Source organism: Oncorhynchus clarkii, chromosome 22 (assembly GCF_045791955.1).
Source record: "Oncorhynchus clarkii lewisi isolate Uvic-CL-2024 chromosome 22, UVic_Ocla_1.0, whole genome shotgun sequence".
In the NCBI taxonomy this organism is placed as follows: domain Eukaryota; kingdom Metazoa; phylum Chordata; class Actinopteri; order Salmoniformes; family Salmonidae; genus Oncorhynchus; species Oncorhynchus clarkii.
This window is the reverse complement of record NC_092168.1, coordinates 27,441,557-27,459,905: the sequence shown is the minus strand read 5'-3', so window position 1 is coordinate 27,459,905 and position 18,349 is coordinate 27,441,557. Positions and strand designations below refer to the sequence as shown.

At 42.3% G+C, this 18,349-nt stretch overlaps 1 protein-coding gene and 1 pseudogene across 1 annotated transcript; both read right to left on the bottom strand.

Annotated features, from left to right (window-relative positions):
* Nucleotides 1-2,319: 2,319 nt before the first annotated feature.
* On the bottom strand, nucleotides 2,320-11,547 carry LOC139380232 (E3 ubiquitin-protein ligase TRIM45-like; annotated as a pseudogene).
* Nucleotides 11,548-11,923: 376 nt separating this feature from the next.
* Nucleotides 11,924-18,183, bottom strand: LOC139380233 (V-set domain containing T cell activation inhibitor 1). The gene is made up of 5 exons (XM_071122767.1): nucleotides 18,104-18,183; nucleotides 17,859-17,923; nucleotides 13,749-14,126; nucleotides 13,397-13,651; nucleotides 11,924-12,240 (listed from the first exon to the last, which is right to left on the bottom strand). The coding sequence occupies exons 1-5, from the start codon at nucleotides 18,133-18,135 to the stop codon at nucleotides 12,113-12,115; spliced, it is 858 nt and encodes a 285-aa protein (XP_070978868.1). The 5' UTR covers nucleotides 18,136-18,183; the 3' UTR covers nucleotides 11,924-12,112.
* Between the last annotated feature and the right edge of the window lie 166 nt (nucleotides 18,184-18,349).

The following is an 18,349-nucleotide window of genomic DNA, read 5'->3' as shown; positions in this document are numbered from 1 at the left end:
GAAAGAGACGGTGAGGGAGATGAAGGTTTAGAACAACGAGGCCCTGGTGCAGCAAATTAAAAGGCATACTCCAGCAGGTAAACATAACATAATGAAACAGCATCTGGCTTTGGAGCGCCGTGTGAACAGGGTGGCAAATTACGATGGTTTAAATCCAGTCAATAAAGTAGAGTACCATCATACCACCTTGGGGATCTATGCCGGGGCAAGAGGATAGGCTCCCATGCTATGTCATAGAGGGTATCTGTCAAATGTATGTTCCAGTGATGATAACATGGGGAGGGGGTTGGTGAGGGTTACTCCATATCTGATGTTCCAGGCAATGGGGCGTCTCTGTGCAATCCTACGGTGCCAAGAACATAGATGACGAATCCCAGGTGATGTGACATGACGGGCAGGTGTACTAGATAAAGAGAGCTCTACAAACAGGACTGGAGTGGTGGTGTTTGGAATCAGATGATCTGATGGAGACTCAGTCAGTCAGAGCAGTGTTTGTGGGGATAATTAAACTGTCTAGTATTCAGGTACTCTGGCTACCAGTTTATTTCTGGCTCTTTTAGGCCCAGGTGTCTGTAGATTCAGTCTTGTATGGCCAGGTTCACATTATTGCCTGGAGATTGCCATGGGGCACTCCACTCTCCTGTGTGATGTGGGGTCAATTTAGAGCTATGTAAGTACATTAGTGTGATGATATGGCTCTGGCCCTTTTCTGAAATCAGGTTACACTGTGTTCAGAGTGACCCGTTGTCAGAGTCTTTATTTATGTCACACACACACACAAAGAAAATGATCTCTAACTCCACTCATCGCATCATGGAACATTAGCTACAATGCAGTTGATTCTTCCTGCTCAGCGCACTCTATCTGGCCTGTGTGCCGTATCCATCTTGTCCAAAGGGGATTTACTAATATGTTCTGAAATGTGCATGCGTAATAGAGGTTGAACTAATATAAACAATTTTAAATAAATTATTCAAAATTCATCATGGATAGACTCTACTCTAATTCCATCACCGTACATTTATAATTATAAACCGCTCTGGGTTCATGTACTTTTAAATTACCCCTATTTCAACATTTGCAATGATGAAGAACTTGTGGTTCATCTCTTGGAGCCCTGAGATGAAGAGCCTATCAGAGTATGACGTCATTCACAGGGTTGTCGTGGCGATATGTCGTGGCAAGCTCTTTACAGGAAGGATAAAGATGGAGTTGTCACCTCACACACACAGATATGCAAAGGATCGATGAGTGATGGTCACAGCTCAGCACACCAACAGAAAGGGGGAGAGTCCGTGAATGAACCAGGTAGATTCTTTGTGAGAGAAGGAATAAAAATACAAGGAAGACAAAGGAGCGGAATGAGGGAGTGTGAGACATATTATTGTCAATCACATTTTTCTGTTATGTTGTATTAGAAGAGGTTTTTAAGCTTACAAGACACGTTGTCTCAGTTTCCAATCATGGGTTTAAAGCGTTTATGTGGGACATAAACCTCTTCTCTCCCGGATCCACTCCGCAGACAATGGTTTAATGTGTTGTAATGTGTAATTGTAATGTGATTTCAACACTTGTGTTCTCGAGATCAGGTAACAGAGGTTAGTATTTGAGTCATCCACCCCCTCAACATCATCATTTCTAAAGATCTTTACACCTCCCTGCTCCCACCAAACAACTGTACAGGGAGGAGGGTCAGCTACCTCAGGGAGGGTGAGAGTGTGTGTTTGTTTGTTAAGTCTAACACAATGATACCAGTAGTACAACAGCTTTTCAACCAACATGTAGTGGTACAGCTTCCACGTAGGCAACATCAACAACTGTACAACTAAACATGATAAAGGTGATTACATTCTTACTCATTTCCAATACAGCGTAATTAGATAGGTATCACGCTTGATTTGGCACTGTCCCCACTAATAAGTATTCTTTAAGGCGCTCATGTGTAATGGAATATTTCCATTAAAATGGTATGATGGGCTGAAGTTAGAGTGAATAGCACACTACTGACATCAAGTGGTGGAGAACAGAACTGCAGTGACAACAAACTTTCAGCCTATTATTCTAAACCATGACTACATTTATTATGAATGTTATGCTTTGTATTCAGGATGGAAATGATATAACTGTTGCTAATATTGTACCAACACATCATCAAGTGATTTTTTTAAGATGAAAGAGAATGGTCTTTCAATTACATTCATTCTTCTCACTTTTATCCCCAACTGTACCACTTCTTTTCCACTATTTCGTTAATCATCTGAAATGGTTGATTTGTAGGTGCTGTTAGGGGTGGTGTTAGGGGTGTCCTGGTCCTGTCCCTCAGAGCTGCACTGTCCTCAGATGGCCCCGAGGCGAGCCTGACCCTGTCCCCCCCACTGCCGTTATCACGCTCTGGGGCAGGCAATCGGATGCCTCCACCACACTGCCACAGCACAACCAGTGGGGCTTACCGGGGAGACCCTTATGGCCATGACCACAGCCCCGGAACCCTCCTGCGCACACATAAGGCAAGAGTGTTAATATTCATAGTTTTGTATCTGATATTTTCAGAAAGGAGTAAGAGATTAAAAGCAAAGCTATCGTGGCCGTTGTGCAAATACTTAGTAAATCTGTCTGGTGCTTAATGTCATGGTGGACAGCGAACACACACTTCTCGACTGACAGACACAGACTCATGTCTTCACAGAGCCAAAAAGAGTTCCTGTTACCTGATGTGCCTTGTCCACTGAGCGCACCAGACAAAGCACATATCCAATTCTGCACATAGAGTGGAAGTCAGAAGTTTACATACACTTAGGTTGGAGTCATTAAAACTTGTTTTTCAACCACTCCACAAATGTCTTGTTAACAAACTATAGTTTTGGCAAGTCGGTTAGGACATCTACTTTGTGCATGACACAAGTCATTTTTACAACAGTTGTTTACAGAGACATTATTTAACATATTTAACACCGTGTCACAATTCAAGTGGGTCAGAAGTTTACATACACTAAGTTGACTGTGCCTTTAAACAGCTTGGAAAATTCCAGAAAATTATGTCATAGCTTTAGAAGCTTCTAATTGACATCATTTGAGTCAATTGGATGTGTACCTGGGGATGTATTTCAAGGACTACCTTCAAACTCAGTGCCTCTTTGCTTGACATCATGGGAAAATCAAAAGAAATCAGCCAGGACCTCATTAAAAAAAATGTAGACCTCCACAAGTCTGGTTCATCCTTGGGAGCAATTTCCAAACGCCTGAAGGTACCACGTTCATCTGTACAAACAATAGTGCGGAAGTATAAACACCATGGAACCATGCAGCCGTCATACCGCTCAGGAAGGAGACACGTTCTGTCTCCTAAAGATGAACGTACTTTGGTGCGAAAAGTGCAGAACAACAGCAAAGGACCATGTGAAGATACTGGGGGAAGCAGGTGCAAAAAAAATGTCCTCTGGTCTGATGAAACAAAAATAGAACTGTTTGGTCATAATGACCATCGTTATGTTTGGTGGAAAAAGGGGAACGCTTGCAAGCCGAAGAACACCATCCCAAACGTGAAGCACGGGGTTGGCAGCATCATGTTGTGGGGGTGCTTTGCTGCAGGAGGGACTGGTGCATTTTACAAAATAGATGGCATCATGAGGGTGGAAAATGTTTTGGATATATTGAAGCAACATCTCAAGACATCAGCCAGGAAGTTAAAGCTTGGTCGCAAATGGGTCTTCTAAATGGACAATGACCCCAAGCATACTTCCAAAGTTGTGGCAAAATGGCTAAAGGACAACAAAGTCAAGGTATTGGAGTAGCCACCACAAAGCCCTGACCTCAATCCTATAGAAAATGTGTGGGCAGAACTGAAAAAGCGTGTGCGAGCAAGGAGGCCTACAAACCTGATTCAGTTACACCAGATCTGTCAGGAGGAAATTCACCCAACTTATTGTGGGAAGCTTGTGGAAGGCTACCCGAAACATTTGACCCAAGTTAAACAAATTATAGGCAATGCTACCAAATACTAATTGAGTGCATGTAAACTTCTGACCCACTGGGAATGTGATGAAAGAAATAAAAGCTAAATAAATAATTATCTCTCCTATTATTCTGACATTTCACATTCTTAAAATAAAGTGGTGATTCTAACTGACCTAAAACAGGGAATTTTTACTAGGATTAAATGTCAGGAATTGTGTAAAACTGAGTTCAAATGTATTTGGCTAAGGTGTATGTAAACTTCCAACTTCAGCTGTACCTAGCATTCTGCTCCTGTAGTAGCCTTTACTCTGCTGCACCCACTTGGCACACTTCCCATAGAGGACATACCTAGCATTGTCCCTACACCAGTACTAGATGTGGCCTCGCCATTGAGATCCACAGATAAGTGTATATAATATTTCCTATTTCAAACATACCTAGCCAAATACTCTGTAGTCTGCTGTACCTACCTGGCATGGTGCCGGTACAACCACAGCGCACCTCCTTAGAACCCCCACTGGAACAGAAAGAACAACAGTGGAACGTTCCACAGTGCCGCTGGACCTTTCTCTTCACATTTAGGACAAAATGGGAAACGTGGCTTAGAAAGGAAGTGAAAAGAAATGAATGACAGAAATGAGAGTAAGAATAATTGAATACAAATACAGGGCCATGCTGACCCCTGACCCGGGGTTGGTCCCACACAGAGTAGGACCCTGGCTCTACAGGGGTGTAGGAGATGGAATAGGAGCCATCACTGTTATCCACCACCGCCACCTCCAATCTGCTGCAGAGAACACAAGTAACCCTTTTCTTAACACCAACAGATATCATGTATTATGATGTAATTATAAGGAACAGTAAAACGTTCAAACCTTGTATGACCCCTTTATTAAAGCATAAGCAGACTCCTTTACTCACATGTACATTCACACACATGTATACACCCATACTCACAAACACACACTCACAGCCAACGCTGCTGTCCCATGTACACAGAGACTACAAAGCACAACCCCTTTTTGCCCTCAGAACAGCCTCAATTCATCGGGGCACGGACACTACATCGGTGTCGAAAGCTTCCACAGGGATGCTGGCCCATGTTGACTCCAATCCTTCCCACGGTTGTGTCAAGTTGGCTAAATGTCCATTGGGTGATGGACCATTCTTGATACACATGGGAAACTGGTTAAGCGTGAAAAGACAAACAGCGTTGCAGTTCTTGACACAAACCGGTGCGCCTGGCACCTACTACCATACATACCCTGTTCAAAGACACTTCAATCTTTTTTCTTGCCCATTCACCCCCTGAATAGCACACACATACAATCCATGTCTAAATTGTCTCAAGGCTTAAAAATCCTTCTTTAACCTGTCTCATCCCCTTCATCTATACTGATTGAGGTGGGTTTAAAAAGTGACATCAATAAGTGATCATAACTTTCAACTGGATTCACCTGGTCAGTCTATGTCATGGAAAGATCAGGTGTTCCTAATGTTTTGTACACTCAGTGTGTATAAAGACATTAAACACTGGGCACGTCCTGTTTCTTTTATACAATTTTTCACACTGTGTATTCAAATACAGTGCCTTCAGAAAGTATTCATACCCCTTGACTTATTCCACATTTTGTTGTGTTACAGCCTGAATTCAAAATGGATTAAATATTCCCCCCCATCTACATACAATACCCCATAATGACAAAGTGATATCATGTTTTTAGAAATTGAGGCAAATTAATTGTAAATTAAATACAGAACATTCACTGTCTTCATAAGTATTCCCACCTTTGAGTCAATACTTTGTAGAAGCAGCGTTGGCAGCAATTAAAGGTGTGTCTTTCTGGGTAAGTCTCTAAGAGCTTTCCACACCTGGATTATGCAACAGTTGTCCATTATTATTTAAAACATTCTTCAAGCTCTGTCAAATTGGTTGTTGATCATTGCTAGGCAACCATTTCAGGTCTTGCCATAGATTTTCATGTAGATTTAAGTCAAAACTGTTACTCGGCCACTCAGGAACACTAACTGCCTTCTTGGTAAACAACTCCAGTGTAGATTAGGCCTTGTATTTAGGTTATTGTCCTGCTGAAAGGTGAATTCATCTCCCAATTTGGCCTGTTCTTAGCACCATTACGTTTCCTTTTTGTCCTGAAAAACCTCCTAGTCCTTAACTATTACAAGCATACCCATAATTTGATGCAGCCACCACTGTGCTTGAAAATATGGAGAACGGTACTCAGTAATGTGTTGTTTTGGATTTGCCCCAAACATAACACTTTGTATTCAGGACATAAAGTTCATTGCTTTGCCAAATTGTTTGCAGTATTACTTAAGATTCTTACTGCAAACAGGATGCAAGTTTTGGAATATTTTTATTCTATACAGGCTTCCTTCTTTTCACTCTGTCATTTCGGATAGTATTGTTGTGTAACTAAAATGCTATTGATCCATCCTCAGTTTTCTCCTATCATAGCCATTAAACTCTGTAACTGTTTTAAAGTCACCTCATGGTGAAATCCCAGAGCGGTTTCCTTCCTCTCCGGCAACTGAGTTAGGAAGGACATCTGTATCTTGTAGTGTTGTGTTGTCTCTCTTGTCGTGATGTGTGTTTTGTCCTATATTTATAATTGATTTATTTTAAATTTTTAATCCCAGCCCCCATCCCTGCAGGAGGCCTTTTGCCTTTTGGTAGGCCGTCGTTGTAAATAAGAATTTGTTATTAACTGACTTGCCTAGTTAAATAAAGGTTAAATAAATCAAACAAAATTTTTTGTAGTGACTGGATGTATTGATACACCATCCAAAGTGTAATTAATACCTTCACCTTGCTCAAAGGGATATTCAATGTCTTCTTTTTTGTTTTGTTTCCCATCTACCAATAGAAAACTTCCCTGGTCTTTGTGGTTGAATCTGTGTTTTAATGTTTTAAAGTCACTGCTCGACTGAGGGACCTTACAGACAATTGTATGTGTGGGGTACAGAGATGAGGTAGATATTCAGAAATCATATTATAAACTGGTTGGTTTGAACCCTGAATGCTGATTGGCTGAAAGCCGGGGTATATCAGAGTGAGCCCATGCAACTTATTATGTGACTTGTTAATCACATTTTTCCACCTGAACTTATTTAGGCTTGAATACTTATTGATTCAAGCCATTTCAGCTTTTAAGTTGAATTAATTTCTAAAAATTTCTAAAACAACTGTGTGTTGGCCAGTGACGAAAAAATCTAAATTGAATACATTTTAAGTAAGACAACAAAATGTGGAAAAAGTTAAGGAGTCTGAGTACTTTCTGAAGGCACTGTACTGTTCTCACACAGCTCATTCTAATTTATCTGTACATTACATTTTAGTTACACTGTTTATACACACTGTGTATTTATATATACTGTATTATTGACATGGCTCACTGTAATATAACTACTGCTAACCAGGCAAGTCAGTTATGAACAAATTCATATTTACAATGAGGGCCTAGGAACAGTGGGTTAACTGCCTTGTTCAGGGGCAGAATGACAGATTTTTACCTTGTCAACTCTGCGATTCGATCTAGCAACATGATTTTGATTCTATTTTTTAGCACATCATGATTGTGACTAAATAGCACCTACTGGAATAATCAAGACCTTGATTAACTCAATCAGATGTGTTAGCTGGGATGGAACAAAACCCTGCACACCCAGTACTACAGACAAAGAGGTAGATGTGCATGCTGCAGATCAGATGGTTCCTCACCTGTCTTTCTTCTCCTTGTGGACCATACTGACCAAGACAGCCTCTCCTCCTCGACCCATCTGCTCTCCAGCAGTCTCTACACACCAGGGTAAACTCCACTCTCTGGCCCTCCCTGCCGTGTTGCAGACCTGGGGACAGGTTAGAGGTCAGTCTCTCTCACACACACACATACCCCTACACACACACACACACACACACACACACACACACACACACACACACACATTCTCCTCTGAGCGCTTACACAAGTTGTTTGCCCCTGGATACATGGTGTGAAAGACCATTTAGGGGAACACTTTAGTGGAAGGTACAGTATATAAGCACATACAGTGTCTTGTGAAAGTATTCACCCCCCTTGGCATTTTTCCTATTTTGTTGCCTTACAACCTGGAATTAAAATATATTTTGGGGGGGGGTTGTATCATTTGATTTACACAACATGCCAATCACCTTGAAGATGCAAAATATTTTTTATTGTGAAACAAACAAAAAATAAGACAAAAAAATGAAAACTTGAGCGTGCATAACTAGTCTCATCTAACCAGAGTACCTTCTCCCATATGTTTGGGGAGTCTCCCACGTGCCTTTCGGTGAACACCAAATGGGTTTGCTTATTTTTTTCTTTAAGCAATGGCTTTTTTCTGGTCACTCTTCTGTAAAGCGCAGCTCTGTGGGGTGTGCAGCTTAAAGTGGTCCTATGGACAGATACTCCAATCTCCGCTGTGGAGCTTTGTAGGGTTATCTTTGGTCTCTTTGTTGCCTCTCTGATTAATGCCCTCCTTACCTGGTCTGTGAGTTTTGGTGGGCGACCCTCTCTTGGCAGGTTTGTTGTGGTGCCACATTATTTCAAATGTTTTATAATGGATTTAACGGTGCTCCGTGGGATGTTCAAAGTTTATAATATTTTTTTATAACCCAACCTTGATCTGTACTTCTCCACAACTTTGTTCCTGACCTGTTTGGAGAGCTCCTTGGTCTTCATGGTGCCGCTTGCTTAGTGGTGTTGCAGACTGGGGCCTTTCAGAACAGGTGTAAATATACTGAGATCATGTGACACTTAGATTGCACACAGGTGGACTTTATTTAACTAATTATGTGACTTCTGAAGGTAATTGGTTGCACCAGATCTTATTTAGGGGCTTCATAGCAAAGGGGGTGAATACAAATACACGCACCACTTTTCCATTTATTCATTTTTTGAAACAAGTTATTTTTTTAATTTCACTTCAACAATTTGGAATATTTGGTGTATGTCCATTGCATAAAATCCAAATAAAAATCTATTTAAATTACAGTTTGTAATGCAACAAAATAGGAAAAATGCCAAGGGGGTGAATACTTCTGCAAGGCACTGTATACCCACAGTCTAGTCTATGGTCTCTAGAGACACTGGCCGTGTGTGCTCCAGTGAAAGCCGTGCACCATGGCTGTCACACTGCACCAGCAGCTGTTGCTCTTAACACAGTTTACTGCTTCACCTGTCCTATAGGCCTACTAGAGTGGGCCAAACCGCTGACTTAAATCTCTTATCTCAGAGCCTGTGTAGTTTTCACAGACATGAAGAAAGGCACACATTTACAAATATGTTTGATAGGAATGGCTTAACCCTGGATTTTCTGATGTGTCGATACTAAAGCCTTGTGTAATTTTCAGCTTTCCATATAAACGTTAAACATGGGCACTAATCCTAAAACAGCCTTACTCTCAGGCACAAGAACTTGGAAAGTAAAGAAACAGTGACCTGGGCTGCAGGTTCTTTCTCCAACCTTATAACAAACAGTCTTCAAGCTCTGTGACAGGCAGAAAGACAAAACACACACACCTGCATTATGGATTAACATTACATGAATACGACGAAGGTCAGTTTACTTTGACACAGAGAGATGGTTTCTCAGAAGCCTCTATTTGCTATAGCCCTTCATCCCCAGCACAGCTCAACAGGCAACCGTTAGTCACAGCAGAGAATAGCTGTTTGCACTATCACAGTGGGCATGCTGCTACAGAGTGGTGTGTGAGTCTCAAATACCTGTCATCTGACAAAGGAAATGCCTGCCACTTTAAATGTTTCCATAGAGACAAGGAATGTCACCAGGTAGTTATCCCCTACATACTATTGCCTCAGGGCGCTGTTTGAGTGTGTGTGTGTGTGTGTGTGTGTGTGTGTGTGTGTGTGTGTGTGTGTGTGTGTGTGTGTGTGTGTGTGTGTGTGTGTGTGTGTGCACGTAGGTCTGTGGAAAAAAAGCAGAGAGGATAGTATGAAGAGAAAATTGACTATAGTTAAAGATATAACTTCATGGCTGTTAAAAGTGGGACAGTGGAACTGTCTCGGAAGTAGGGGCTAAGGGAAATAGGGTGTAGGAGGCGGGGCTAAGGGTTGTTTCAAGCCTTGGTCTGGGTCTCACCTTCCCCCTCGATGGTACACCTGCTGAGCTCCAGTGTCTTTGCGTGGATCACCCCCACCACCGGGTACCCCCCCACCTTCCCTGCACTCTCACGTGGCAGGAAGCAGATACTGCTACCGTTATCGGGGGCGATGGTTGCTGGGTGGGGGTCGTAGTCTGTCTCCACCAGGCCGCCCAGCCTGTGGAGGGTCACGCCCTTGGCGCTCAGGATCTCTGAGTCCGACCCGCACATCAGCAACCGCTCTGTGAATGCCATCCCCCCACGGGCGTCTGACAGGGCCTGCTGTAGCTGAGCCCTTTGTAGGTGGAGCTGGTTCCTGCACTGCAGACGCAGCTCCACTAAACGCCGTAGCAGTGACAGGCAGTGTGACTCCACAGCACTAGCGTAGCCCCTCGCAAAGGAACGCACCTCATCCGCCGTCGCATCCATCCTGGCCTGCAAGACCTCCTGGGATAGGTCCACCTTCCGCAGCGACTCCTCCGGTAACCAGCTCCCGGATACAGTCCCCATGGCGGTCGATGACGTCACGTGTCGGGAGGCCGTAGTGGTCACGGTGGAAGGTGGCGGCACACTCCAGGCAGATGGACAGGTCGCAGATCTCACAGAAGAGACGCAGCTCCTGACCGGGGTGGAGGGAACACAGGACGGGCCGAGAGAGACGATCCTGGGTCTTCAGGTCCTCCAGACATTCGACGGTGTGAGTCGACGTCCTCTTCTGTCTCCTGGGGAGGATAGGAAGATGGATATGGTGAACTCATATGGTAGATCACAATAAACCACACAGTAATTACATGCCTATGTAATTACCATGTTATAATAATTTCAAAGCTAAAACGAACCCCATTAAAGCCCTTTTTACTAGTTAACTTGCAACAAATTGGAACATTGGTCATGACTCATGAGTTTGGCCTACAAATTCCTGCACTCACCTTTGTGCTTGACAACAGAACTCAAAGGTTGACACAGCAAACCTCACAATGTTTCTCTGTGTCCCAGTCGCTGCACATGTCGCATACCACAGAGTTTTCGCTCATCAGCATCTCCAGAAACACTTCATCCAGGGCCAAGTGGTCAGTGGTCAGCCATTCTACCCCGGACAACGGGATGTCCACCTCAGAGTCACACTCGGGACAGAAACCCGTGATGGCAGAGGAGGGCGACTCGCCTTCCAGATGTACCGCTTTGCCATTGTGTACACCAGGCAACACTGAAAACGGTTCCAGTTGACGAACGCAGCCGGCGCAAAAAGTGTGTAAACACGGCAGAATTTTAGGCTCACGATATCAACGTCTACAAACGCTGCACGCTGCCCTCGCATTGACCACGACGCCCCCCTTATCTCCGTTGTTAGAGCTCGAGTTTGTGGTCGGGGTTGGCGGGGAATCCACATGGTCCTTCTCCAACTTTTTGTCTGTAGGTGACATGGTCTTTTTTATAGTCTTGTCTCGTTGTTTTCAAAACACTTTGTTACAGGTTTTTGTTGAAGAATTTACCAGTGTCCGAAATCGACCAAGCCTATTCGAAAAAAAGCCGGCTTGCCCCACCACCACAGAAAGCACTGAGCTAGGCTGAAGCACCTGCATTTGGGAGCTGCCTTACTCAAGAAAAAAAAAGAGACCATGTTTATATGCAGCTTTAATAACTCAATTATATATATATATTTTTTTACATTGTTTGCAAACTGATATGTGACACGTAATGCCAAAATAACATGCAAAACAGGCAAGCCCCCCCAAAAAACGAATATTATTGTTATACATTTTTTTGCTAAAAATGTAGGGCTCAAAACAGGTGGGGTACTGCCCCACCTGCCCTGAATGACGGGTCGCCACTGAGCCACACACACACACACACATACACAGTTTGTCGCCACTTGTTAATCCAACACAAAATCCATCAGACTCCAGGCAGACGAAGGCAAGTGGAAAGTCACCAGACCAGTTCACTTCACCACAGACAGTAATTTTAGTCATCTTGCCTGTAGGCTATGAAGAGTAGTTTGTGTGCATGTGTTAATCAGGTTAGTTGGTAGATCCAGAAAAAGAAACTGGTTGTAGCTGCTAGGACATGCCGTTGGGGTAGTAGTATGGGTGGTGCAGCTGCAGTAGAGAAGGAGAAGAAAGTCCTCGTTGATATCTCTATATCTGTAATAAAAAGGAAAGATGCTGACTATACAGTAGGCACACTGCCAAACGCAGGGTTGGGCAGGACATGTAAACTCATTCAAAAAAAACTGTAACTAATCAGTTACATTACCAGCAAAAATATTGTAATCAGATTACAGATCCTTTTGCAAAACTAGATGATTACTTTTAAATCTAGATGATTACTTCTTAGATTACTTTTACATTTTGGTAGGATGTTTGTTAAAAATACATCGACACCTTTCTGTTTTCTCAATGACATTCAATTCAGCATTGAAAAAAGGTGTATGTTTACATTTGTTCCACTTGAGTGAGTCTTGAGTGAGTTAGAGACCACTATTATGACACGCCAAATGCGTTTGTTGGATCCTTTTTGTTTTCTTCTAATGCCTCTTAAGGGGAAAGACATCCAAAAGTAACTGAAAGTAATCAGATTACATTACTGAGTTTGGGTAATCCAAAAGTTAGGTTGTGTTACTGATTACAATTTTGGACAGGTAACTAGTGACTGGCCGTGACTGAATATCCATACTAGCGTACTAAATAGTATGCGACAAAAGAACGTTTCATAGTATGTGAAATAAAATAAAAAATAGTACTCCGAATGCATCATGTAATGCACGATTGTGTTGACCCCCGCCATTAGTTTATTTTGGTACAGCGTGTCAATTTATCTGATTATCAGCTGTTGTCAAGCACATGAGTCGGAAAAGATGAGTGTATTTTACTAAAACAAATGCCGAAATTAGTATGCAGTTTAAGTATGTAGTAGTACTCTAGTATGGGTATTTGGACATGTAACGGATTACATTTAGAAAGTAACCTACCCAACCCTGGCCACCAGTCATTATTTGTCACTTTATTTTTTGTTTAGCTGTCCTGGTTGGTCAGGTAGTCATGGTGATATAGACTGAAGAGACTGTAGGGTTAAATGCCACATCAATTGTCACTTTATTTTTTGTTTAGCTGTCACGGTTGGCCAGGTTGTCATGGTGATATAGACTGAAGAGGATGTAGGTGTCATCACTTGAGGGAGTGACTTCACTTGTGTAAATGTTTTTAAACTGGGAGAGAGTCGTCTAACATGCCCTTCTCATCCAGATATTTGTTCAGTATAAAATACTATTTTCTTTGCCCCGAAAGGTGCTTACTGGACCTTTGACGGTTGCCCGGGAGACAGCCTTCACCAGATGGTTTTGGATGATGCAGGTGTAGCTGTCATTCAATGTAATTTGCTGGAGGGAGCTGATGAATCGGGTTATCCCGGCGGAGTTGTTGAAAAAGCTAGTTTCACTCTCGTTCAGGACGTTGTCATTGACGTCCAACCAGAGGACATCTGGTTTTGGGAACCATCTCTCTCCCTCTGCCATCAGGGTAGTGTTGACCCACTTAAATTTGGGGGCTGAGAAAGCTGAAATTAAGCATATTTTAAGAGAATGCTACTTTGTGTGTAGTTCTACAAATATGAATTGTGAAATATTGAGAATGCCTAAGACTTGTCTTCTTACCTGCAACTCTGAGGTTAACACTGTCAGTCCCTGAGCCACTAGGGGCATTCACACTGCAGTAGTACACCCCCTCATCTTTCATTTTCACGTTCCTCAGCAACATAGAGGCATTGCCTCCACCTATGGCGTCTGAGAACAGCTGGGTTCTATCTTTAAACTGGGGGTTCTGCTCCGTCAGCTGGACTGCTCCTTTATTGTAACTGTACACCACTTCGCTGAGTCCCTTCTTCTTCCATGTGATTGACACCTGACTGGTCAATTCCCCGCTGTTAGTTGAAGTCTTGAACTTGCAGCTCAGGATGACGTCCTCCCCCAGGTTCCCGATGGGCCACTTGTTATTGCTATCCACAGTGCCCTGGGAACCCCCTAAACCCTGAACTAAATGACAGCACACAGCAAAAGAGAACACAACATACAGGAGGTTTGATTAACACAGAGATACTGTGTGCAGTTCATAGAGACTTTTGTTACCCACATACACTGGCACACACACACAGACAGGTACGCATGCACTCACGTATGCTCAAGTGCATGTTACATGTTAACAGAGACATGACATGGATATTGAAAATGAGGATGACACAAGTGAGTACACAGTATTTTTTTTAAATATTTTTTATTTTAAGTCATGTGAATAAATATTGGTAATTAAGTGATCATCAGTAATGGGCATTCACTACCATCATGGGACTTGTATTAATTGTTTTATTCTGCGTTGTTACAGCATTCAACCCACATGATATATAGTGCATTTAATGTTTAAAAAAATTATTAAAACTGAAATCGAAAACCGTCATTATTTTGTTTGGGAATCTTACCGAAACTGAACCGACCTCAAAAAGCACAAATTGCTCAGTAGTACGGAGGTAAGATTACGGTCCGTTTGTTTTCTGAATTAAAACGGAGCAATCTGGAATTTGAAACTTCCATATTTATTAGTTTTTTAATAGAAATTGAAAAATAAATTTCCTGTCCTTTCAAAGTAGGAGGTCACCCTCCTAACTCCATTATATGAATCTATGAAAATATTATCTATTAATTAATTGATTAATAGCTTCCCATACCGTACCACAGTGCCAAGATAAGGTAAGATTAAAACATTTCTGCACTAGATTTAGTGTACATTGACTTATTAATTAACTGCTTTTACTGTAAATAGTTAGCTGACTGATATATCCTGGCTACCTAGCTAACCATTGGTAATCTTATTAAATTATGCTATACAACCAAAACAACAGTATATATTACTCGACTAGAGATATGCCCTAGCTATAGTTAGTCAGTGGATGCACATCTAACTAACTGGAATGAAACAAATAGTAGACATGTAAATATATCCTTTCACTGTTTACAGCAGATCTCCAGCTACCCAGACCTGTCTGATCAGCCTGACAGGGTGCCGTGGGTGTGTCCAGTTTACACCTGTGCACATCTGTGTGTGTATAGCAATGGAATTAAACATCCAACCAATGCCTCAAGTGTCATGTTGCAGGTCCACCACAGACCCCAAGGGTTGTGGGGTCCTGTCCATAAACAACCCCTAGCCCCTACCCCTAAACATTTGTGGAGATCTGAGAGAATTGGACATTTGTAAGCAATACTGCCAAAATTCCACCAAGCCTATCAGAGGGTAAAGTGGAGCTTTCACCATGTCACCACTCATCAATCCCTCTCAGATCTCCACAAGTGTCTAGACTGGGCAGTACGGACTAGGAGTGGTTTCTGGACAGGCCATGGGGATTATGGTTGCTCAGTCAGTCAGTCAGTCTGGCACTGTCAAAAACATTTAATAGCTGTCAAATACTTGCCTCCTCTATCCTTGGGATAATCTCATTTGCATTTCCCTGATTCCATGCATCCTCTCACCTCGTCTCCTCCCCTCATCCAATGGGTATTGAGAAGGAGGCAAGGAGAGAGGAGGTTAGGAATGAAGGAAATGCAATTGAGGTTCTCCTCTTGTCTCATCCATTCCTCACCTCCCTCTCAAAGCACATTGGGGAAGAGGAGGGAAGGTTCCTCCGCTCCTGCTCCAATGCACTTTCAAGGAGAGGCAAGGAATGGAGGAAACAAGGACAGAAGAAGCAAGAATGTGATGTCTAGTTTTTACACAAACACACACATACAGCGGTGCAAAAAAGTATTTAGTCAGCCACCAATTGTGCAAGTTCTCCCACTTAAAAAGATGAGAGAGGCCTGTAATTTTCATCATAGGTTCACTTCAACTATGACAGACAAAATTAGAAAAGAAATCCAGAAAATCACATTGTAGGATTTTTAATGAATTTATTTGCAAATTATGGTGGAAAATAAGTATTTGGTCAATAACAAAAGTTTATCTCAATACTTATATACCCTTTGTTGGCAATGACAGAGGTCAAACGTTTTCTGTAAGTCTTCACAAGGTTTTCACACACTGTTGCTGGTATTTTGGCCCATTCCTCCATGCAGATCTCCTCTAGATCAGTGATGTTTTGGGGCTGTTGCTAGGCAACACGGACTTTCAACTCCCTCCAAAGATTTTCTATGGGGTTGAGATCTGGAGACTGGCTAGGCCACTCCAGGACCTTGAAATGCTTCTTACAAAGCCACTCCTTCGTTGTGTTTGGGATCATTGTCATGCTGAAAGACCCAGCCACGTTTCATCTTCAATGCCCTTGCTGATGGAAGGATGTTTTCACTCAAAATCTCACGATACATGGCCCCATTCATTCTTTCCTTTACACGGATCAGTCGTCCTGGTCTCTTTGCAGAAAAACAGCCCCAAAGCATGATGTTTCCACCCCCATGCTTCACAGTAGGTATGGTGTTCTTTGGATGCAACTCAGCATTCTTTGTCCTCCAAACACGACGAGTTGAGTTTTTACCAAAAAGTTCTTTTTTTGGTTTCATCTGACCATATGACATTCTCCCAATCTTCTTCTGGATCATCCAAATGCTCTCTAGCAAATTTCAGACGAGCCTGGACATGTACTGGCTTAAGCAGGGGGACATGTCTGGCACTGCAGGATTTGAGTCCCTGGCGGCGTAGTGTGTTACTGATGGTAGGCTTTGTTACTTTGGTCCCAGCTCTCTGCAGGTCATTCACTAGGTCCCCCCGTGTGGTTCTGGGATTTTTGCTCGCCGTTCTTGTGATCATTTTTACCCCACGGGGTGAGATCTTGCGTGGAGCCCCAGATCGAGGGAGATTATCAGTGGTCTTGTATGTCATCCATTTCCTAATAATTGCTCCCACAGATTTCTTCAAACCAAGCTGCTTACCTATTGCAGTTACAGTCTTCCCAGCCTGGTGCAGGTCTACAATTTTGTTTCTGGTGTCCTTTGACAGCTCTTTGGTCTTGGCCATAGTGGAGTTTGGAGTGTGACTGTTTGAGGTTGTGGTGTCTTTTATACTGATAACAAGTTCAAACAGGTGCCATTAATACAGGTAACGAGTGGAGGACAGAGGAGCCTCTTAAAAAGAAGAAGTTACAGGTCTGTGAGAGCCAGAAATCGTGCTTGGTTGTAGGTGACCAAATACTTATTTTCCACCATAATTTGCTAATAAATTCATAAAAAATCCTACAATGTGATTTTCTGGATTTTTTTTCTCATTTTGTCTGTCATAGTTGAAGTGTACCTATGATGAAAATTACAGGCCTCTCTCATCTTTTTAAGTGGGAGAACTTGCACAATTGGTGGCTGACTAAATACTTTTTTTGCCCCACTGTAGCTTGAAAAGTTTACTGATAATAAGGATTCCATTATTAGTTATTGTCCATGATTTTGTTGACAGAACCCATTGTATTCTATTTTTGTACTCGAATAAACTATAAAAAAATATATAGAAATGCTGTTATTTAACTTTTTCATTCTTCTGGAATGTTTAGCATGGATATACATTAGAGATAAGTTGACTAACGCACAAACAGACCTGGCTAGTAGGCATAGATGTTCTGTTGTTGCTAGGAGTTATGGTCTCATTTTCCCTATATACTTTTATCCCTGTAACTACAAATGTGAAGCTGCTAGAAAATCATATTTAAATGTATATCAAACCATTTAGAAATGTTGACCATGATGTCACACATTGGCCCCTTTGTTTGTAGAAATATCCATATGTTCACTACATACCTGCAAATGACACAGACAAGATGAGGATGATGAGTCCAGCGGCTACAAAGATCATGACTATCATCCTGGAAATGTAGATGAAAAAAATCAAGCAAGATCTAGCAAGGACCTTCCAAGTCAATTGAACATCACAATATCCAATGATAAGTTCAACTGACTATGCACTTGTTGGTGATATGAAGCAAAGCTGTTGCTGGCCTCCAACCACCATATTTTTAGAAAGACACATTGAATAGAGGCCTCACCCCCAGAAGATTATCTGTCCAAGGGAGGCCATGGCTCCTTGGTAGCTGTGTCTTTATTTACAGGGTTATGATAGTTCCAGCTGCTCCCTTGACCAGAGTCCACATACAGTACCGTATGATGTGTCGTCTACAGCAGCTACATATGAGATTGACAGAAGCTCCACACCCACCGTAAGGTATTAATGCAATATCAAACATTGACCTCTTCTTGAGTCAATATTGTCACTGTTAGTTACTAGTTACTTG

What these genes read in the sequence shown, in the direction of transcription:
- LOC139380233 (XM_071122767.1), bottom strand. Translation starts at nt 18,135, where the DNA reads ATGGCCTCCCTTGGACAGATAATCTTCTGGGG. An exon ending in TGTTAACCTCAGAGTTGCAG is followed by an intron (nt 13,652 to 13,748) that starts GTAAGAAGACAA and finishes GCTTAATTTCAG; the next exon opens with CTTTCTCAGCCCCCAAATTT. An exon ending in CTCCCGGGCAACCGTCAAAG is followed by an intron (nt 12,241 to 13,396) that starts GTCCAGTAAGCA and finishes TTTTTATTACAG; the next exon opens with ATATAGAGATATCAACGAGG.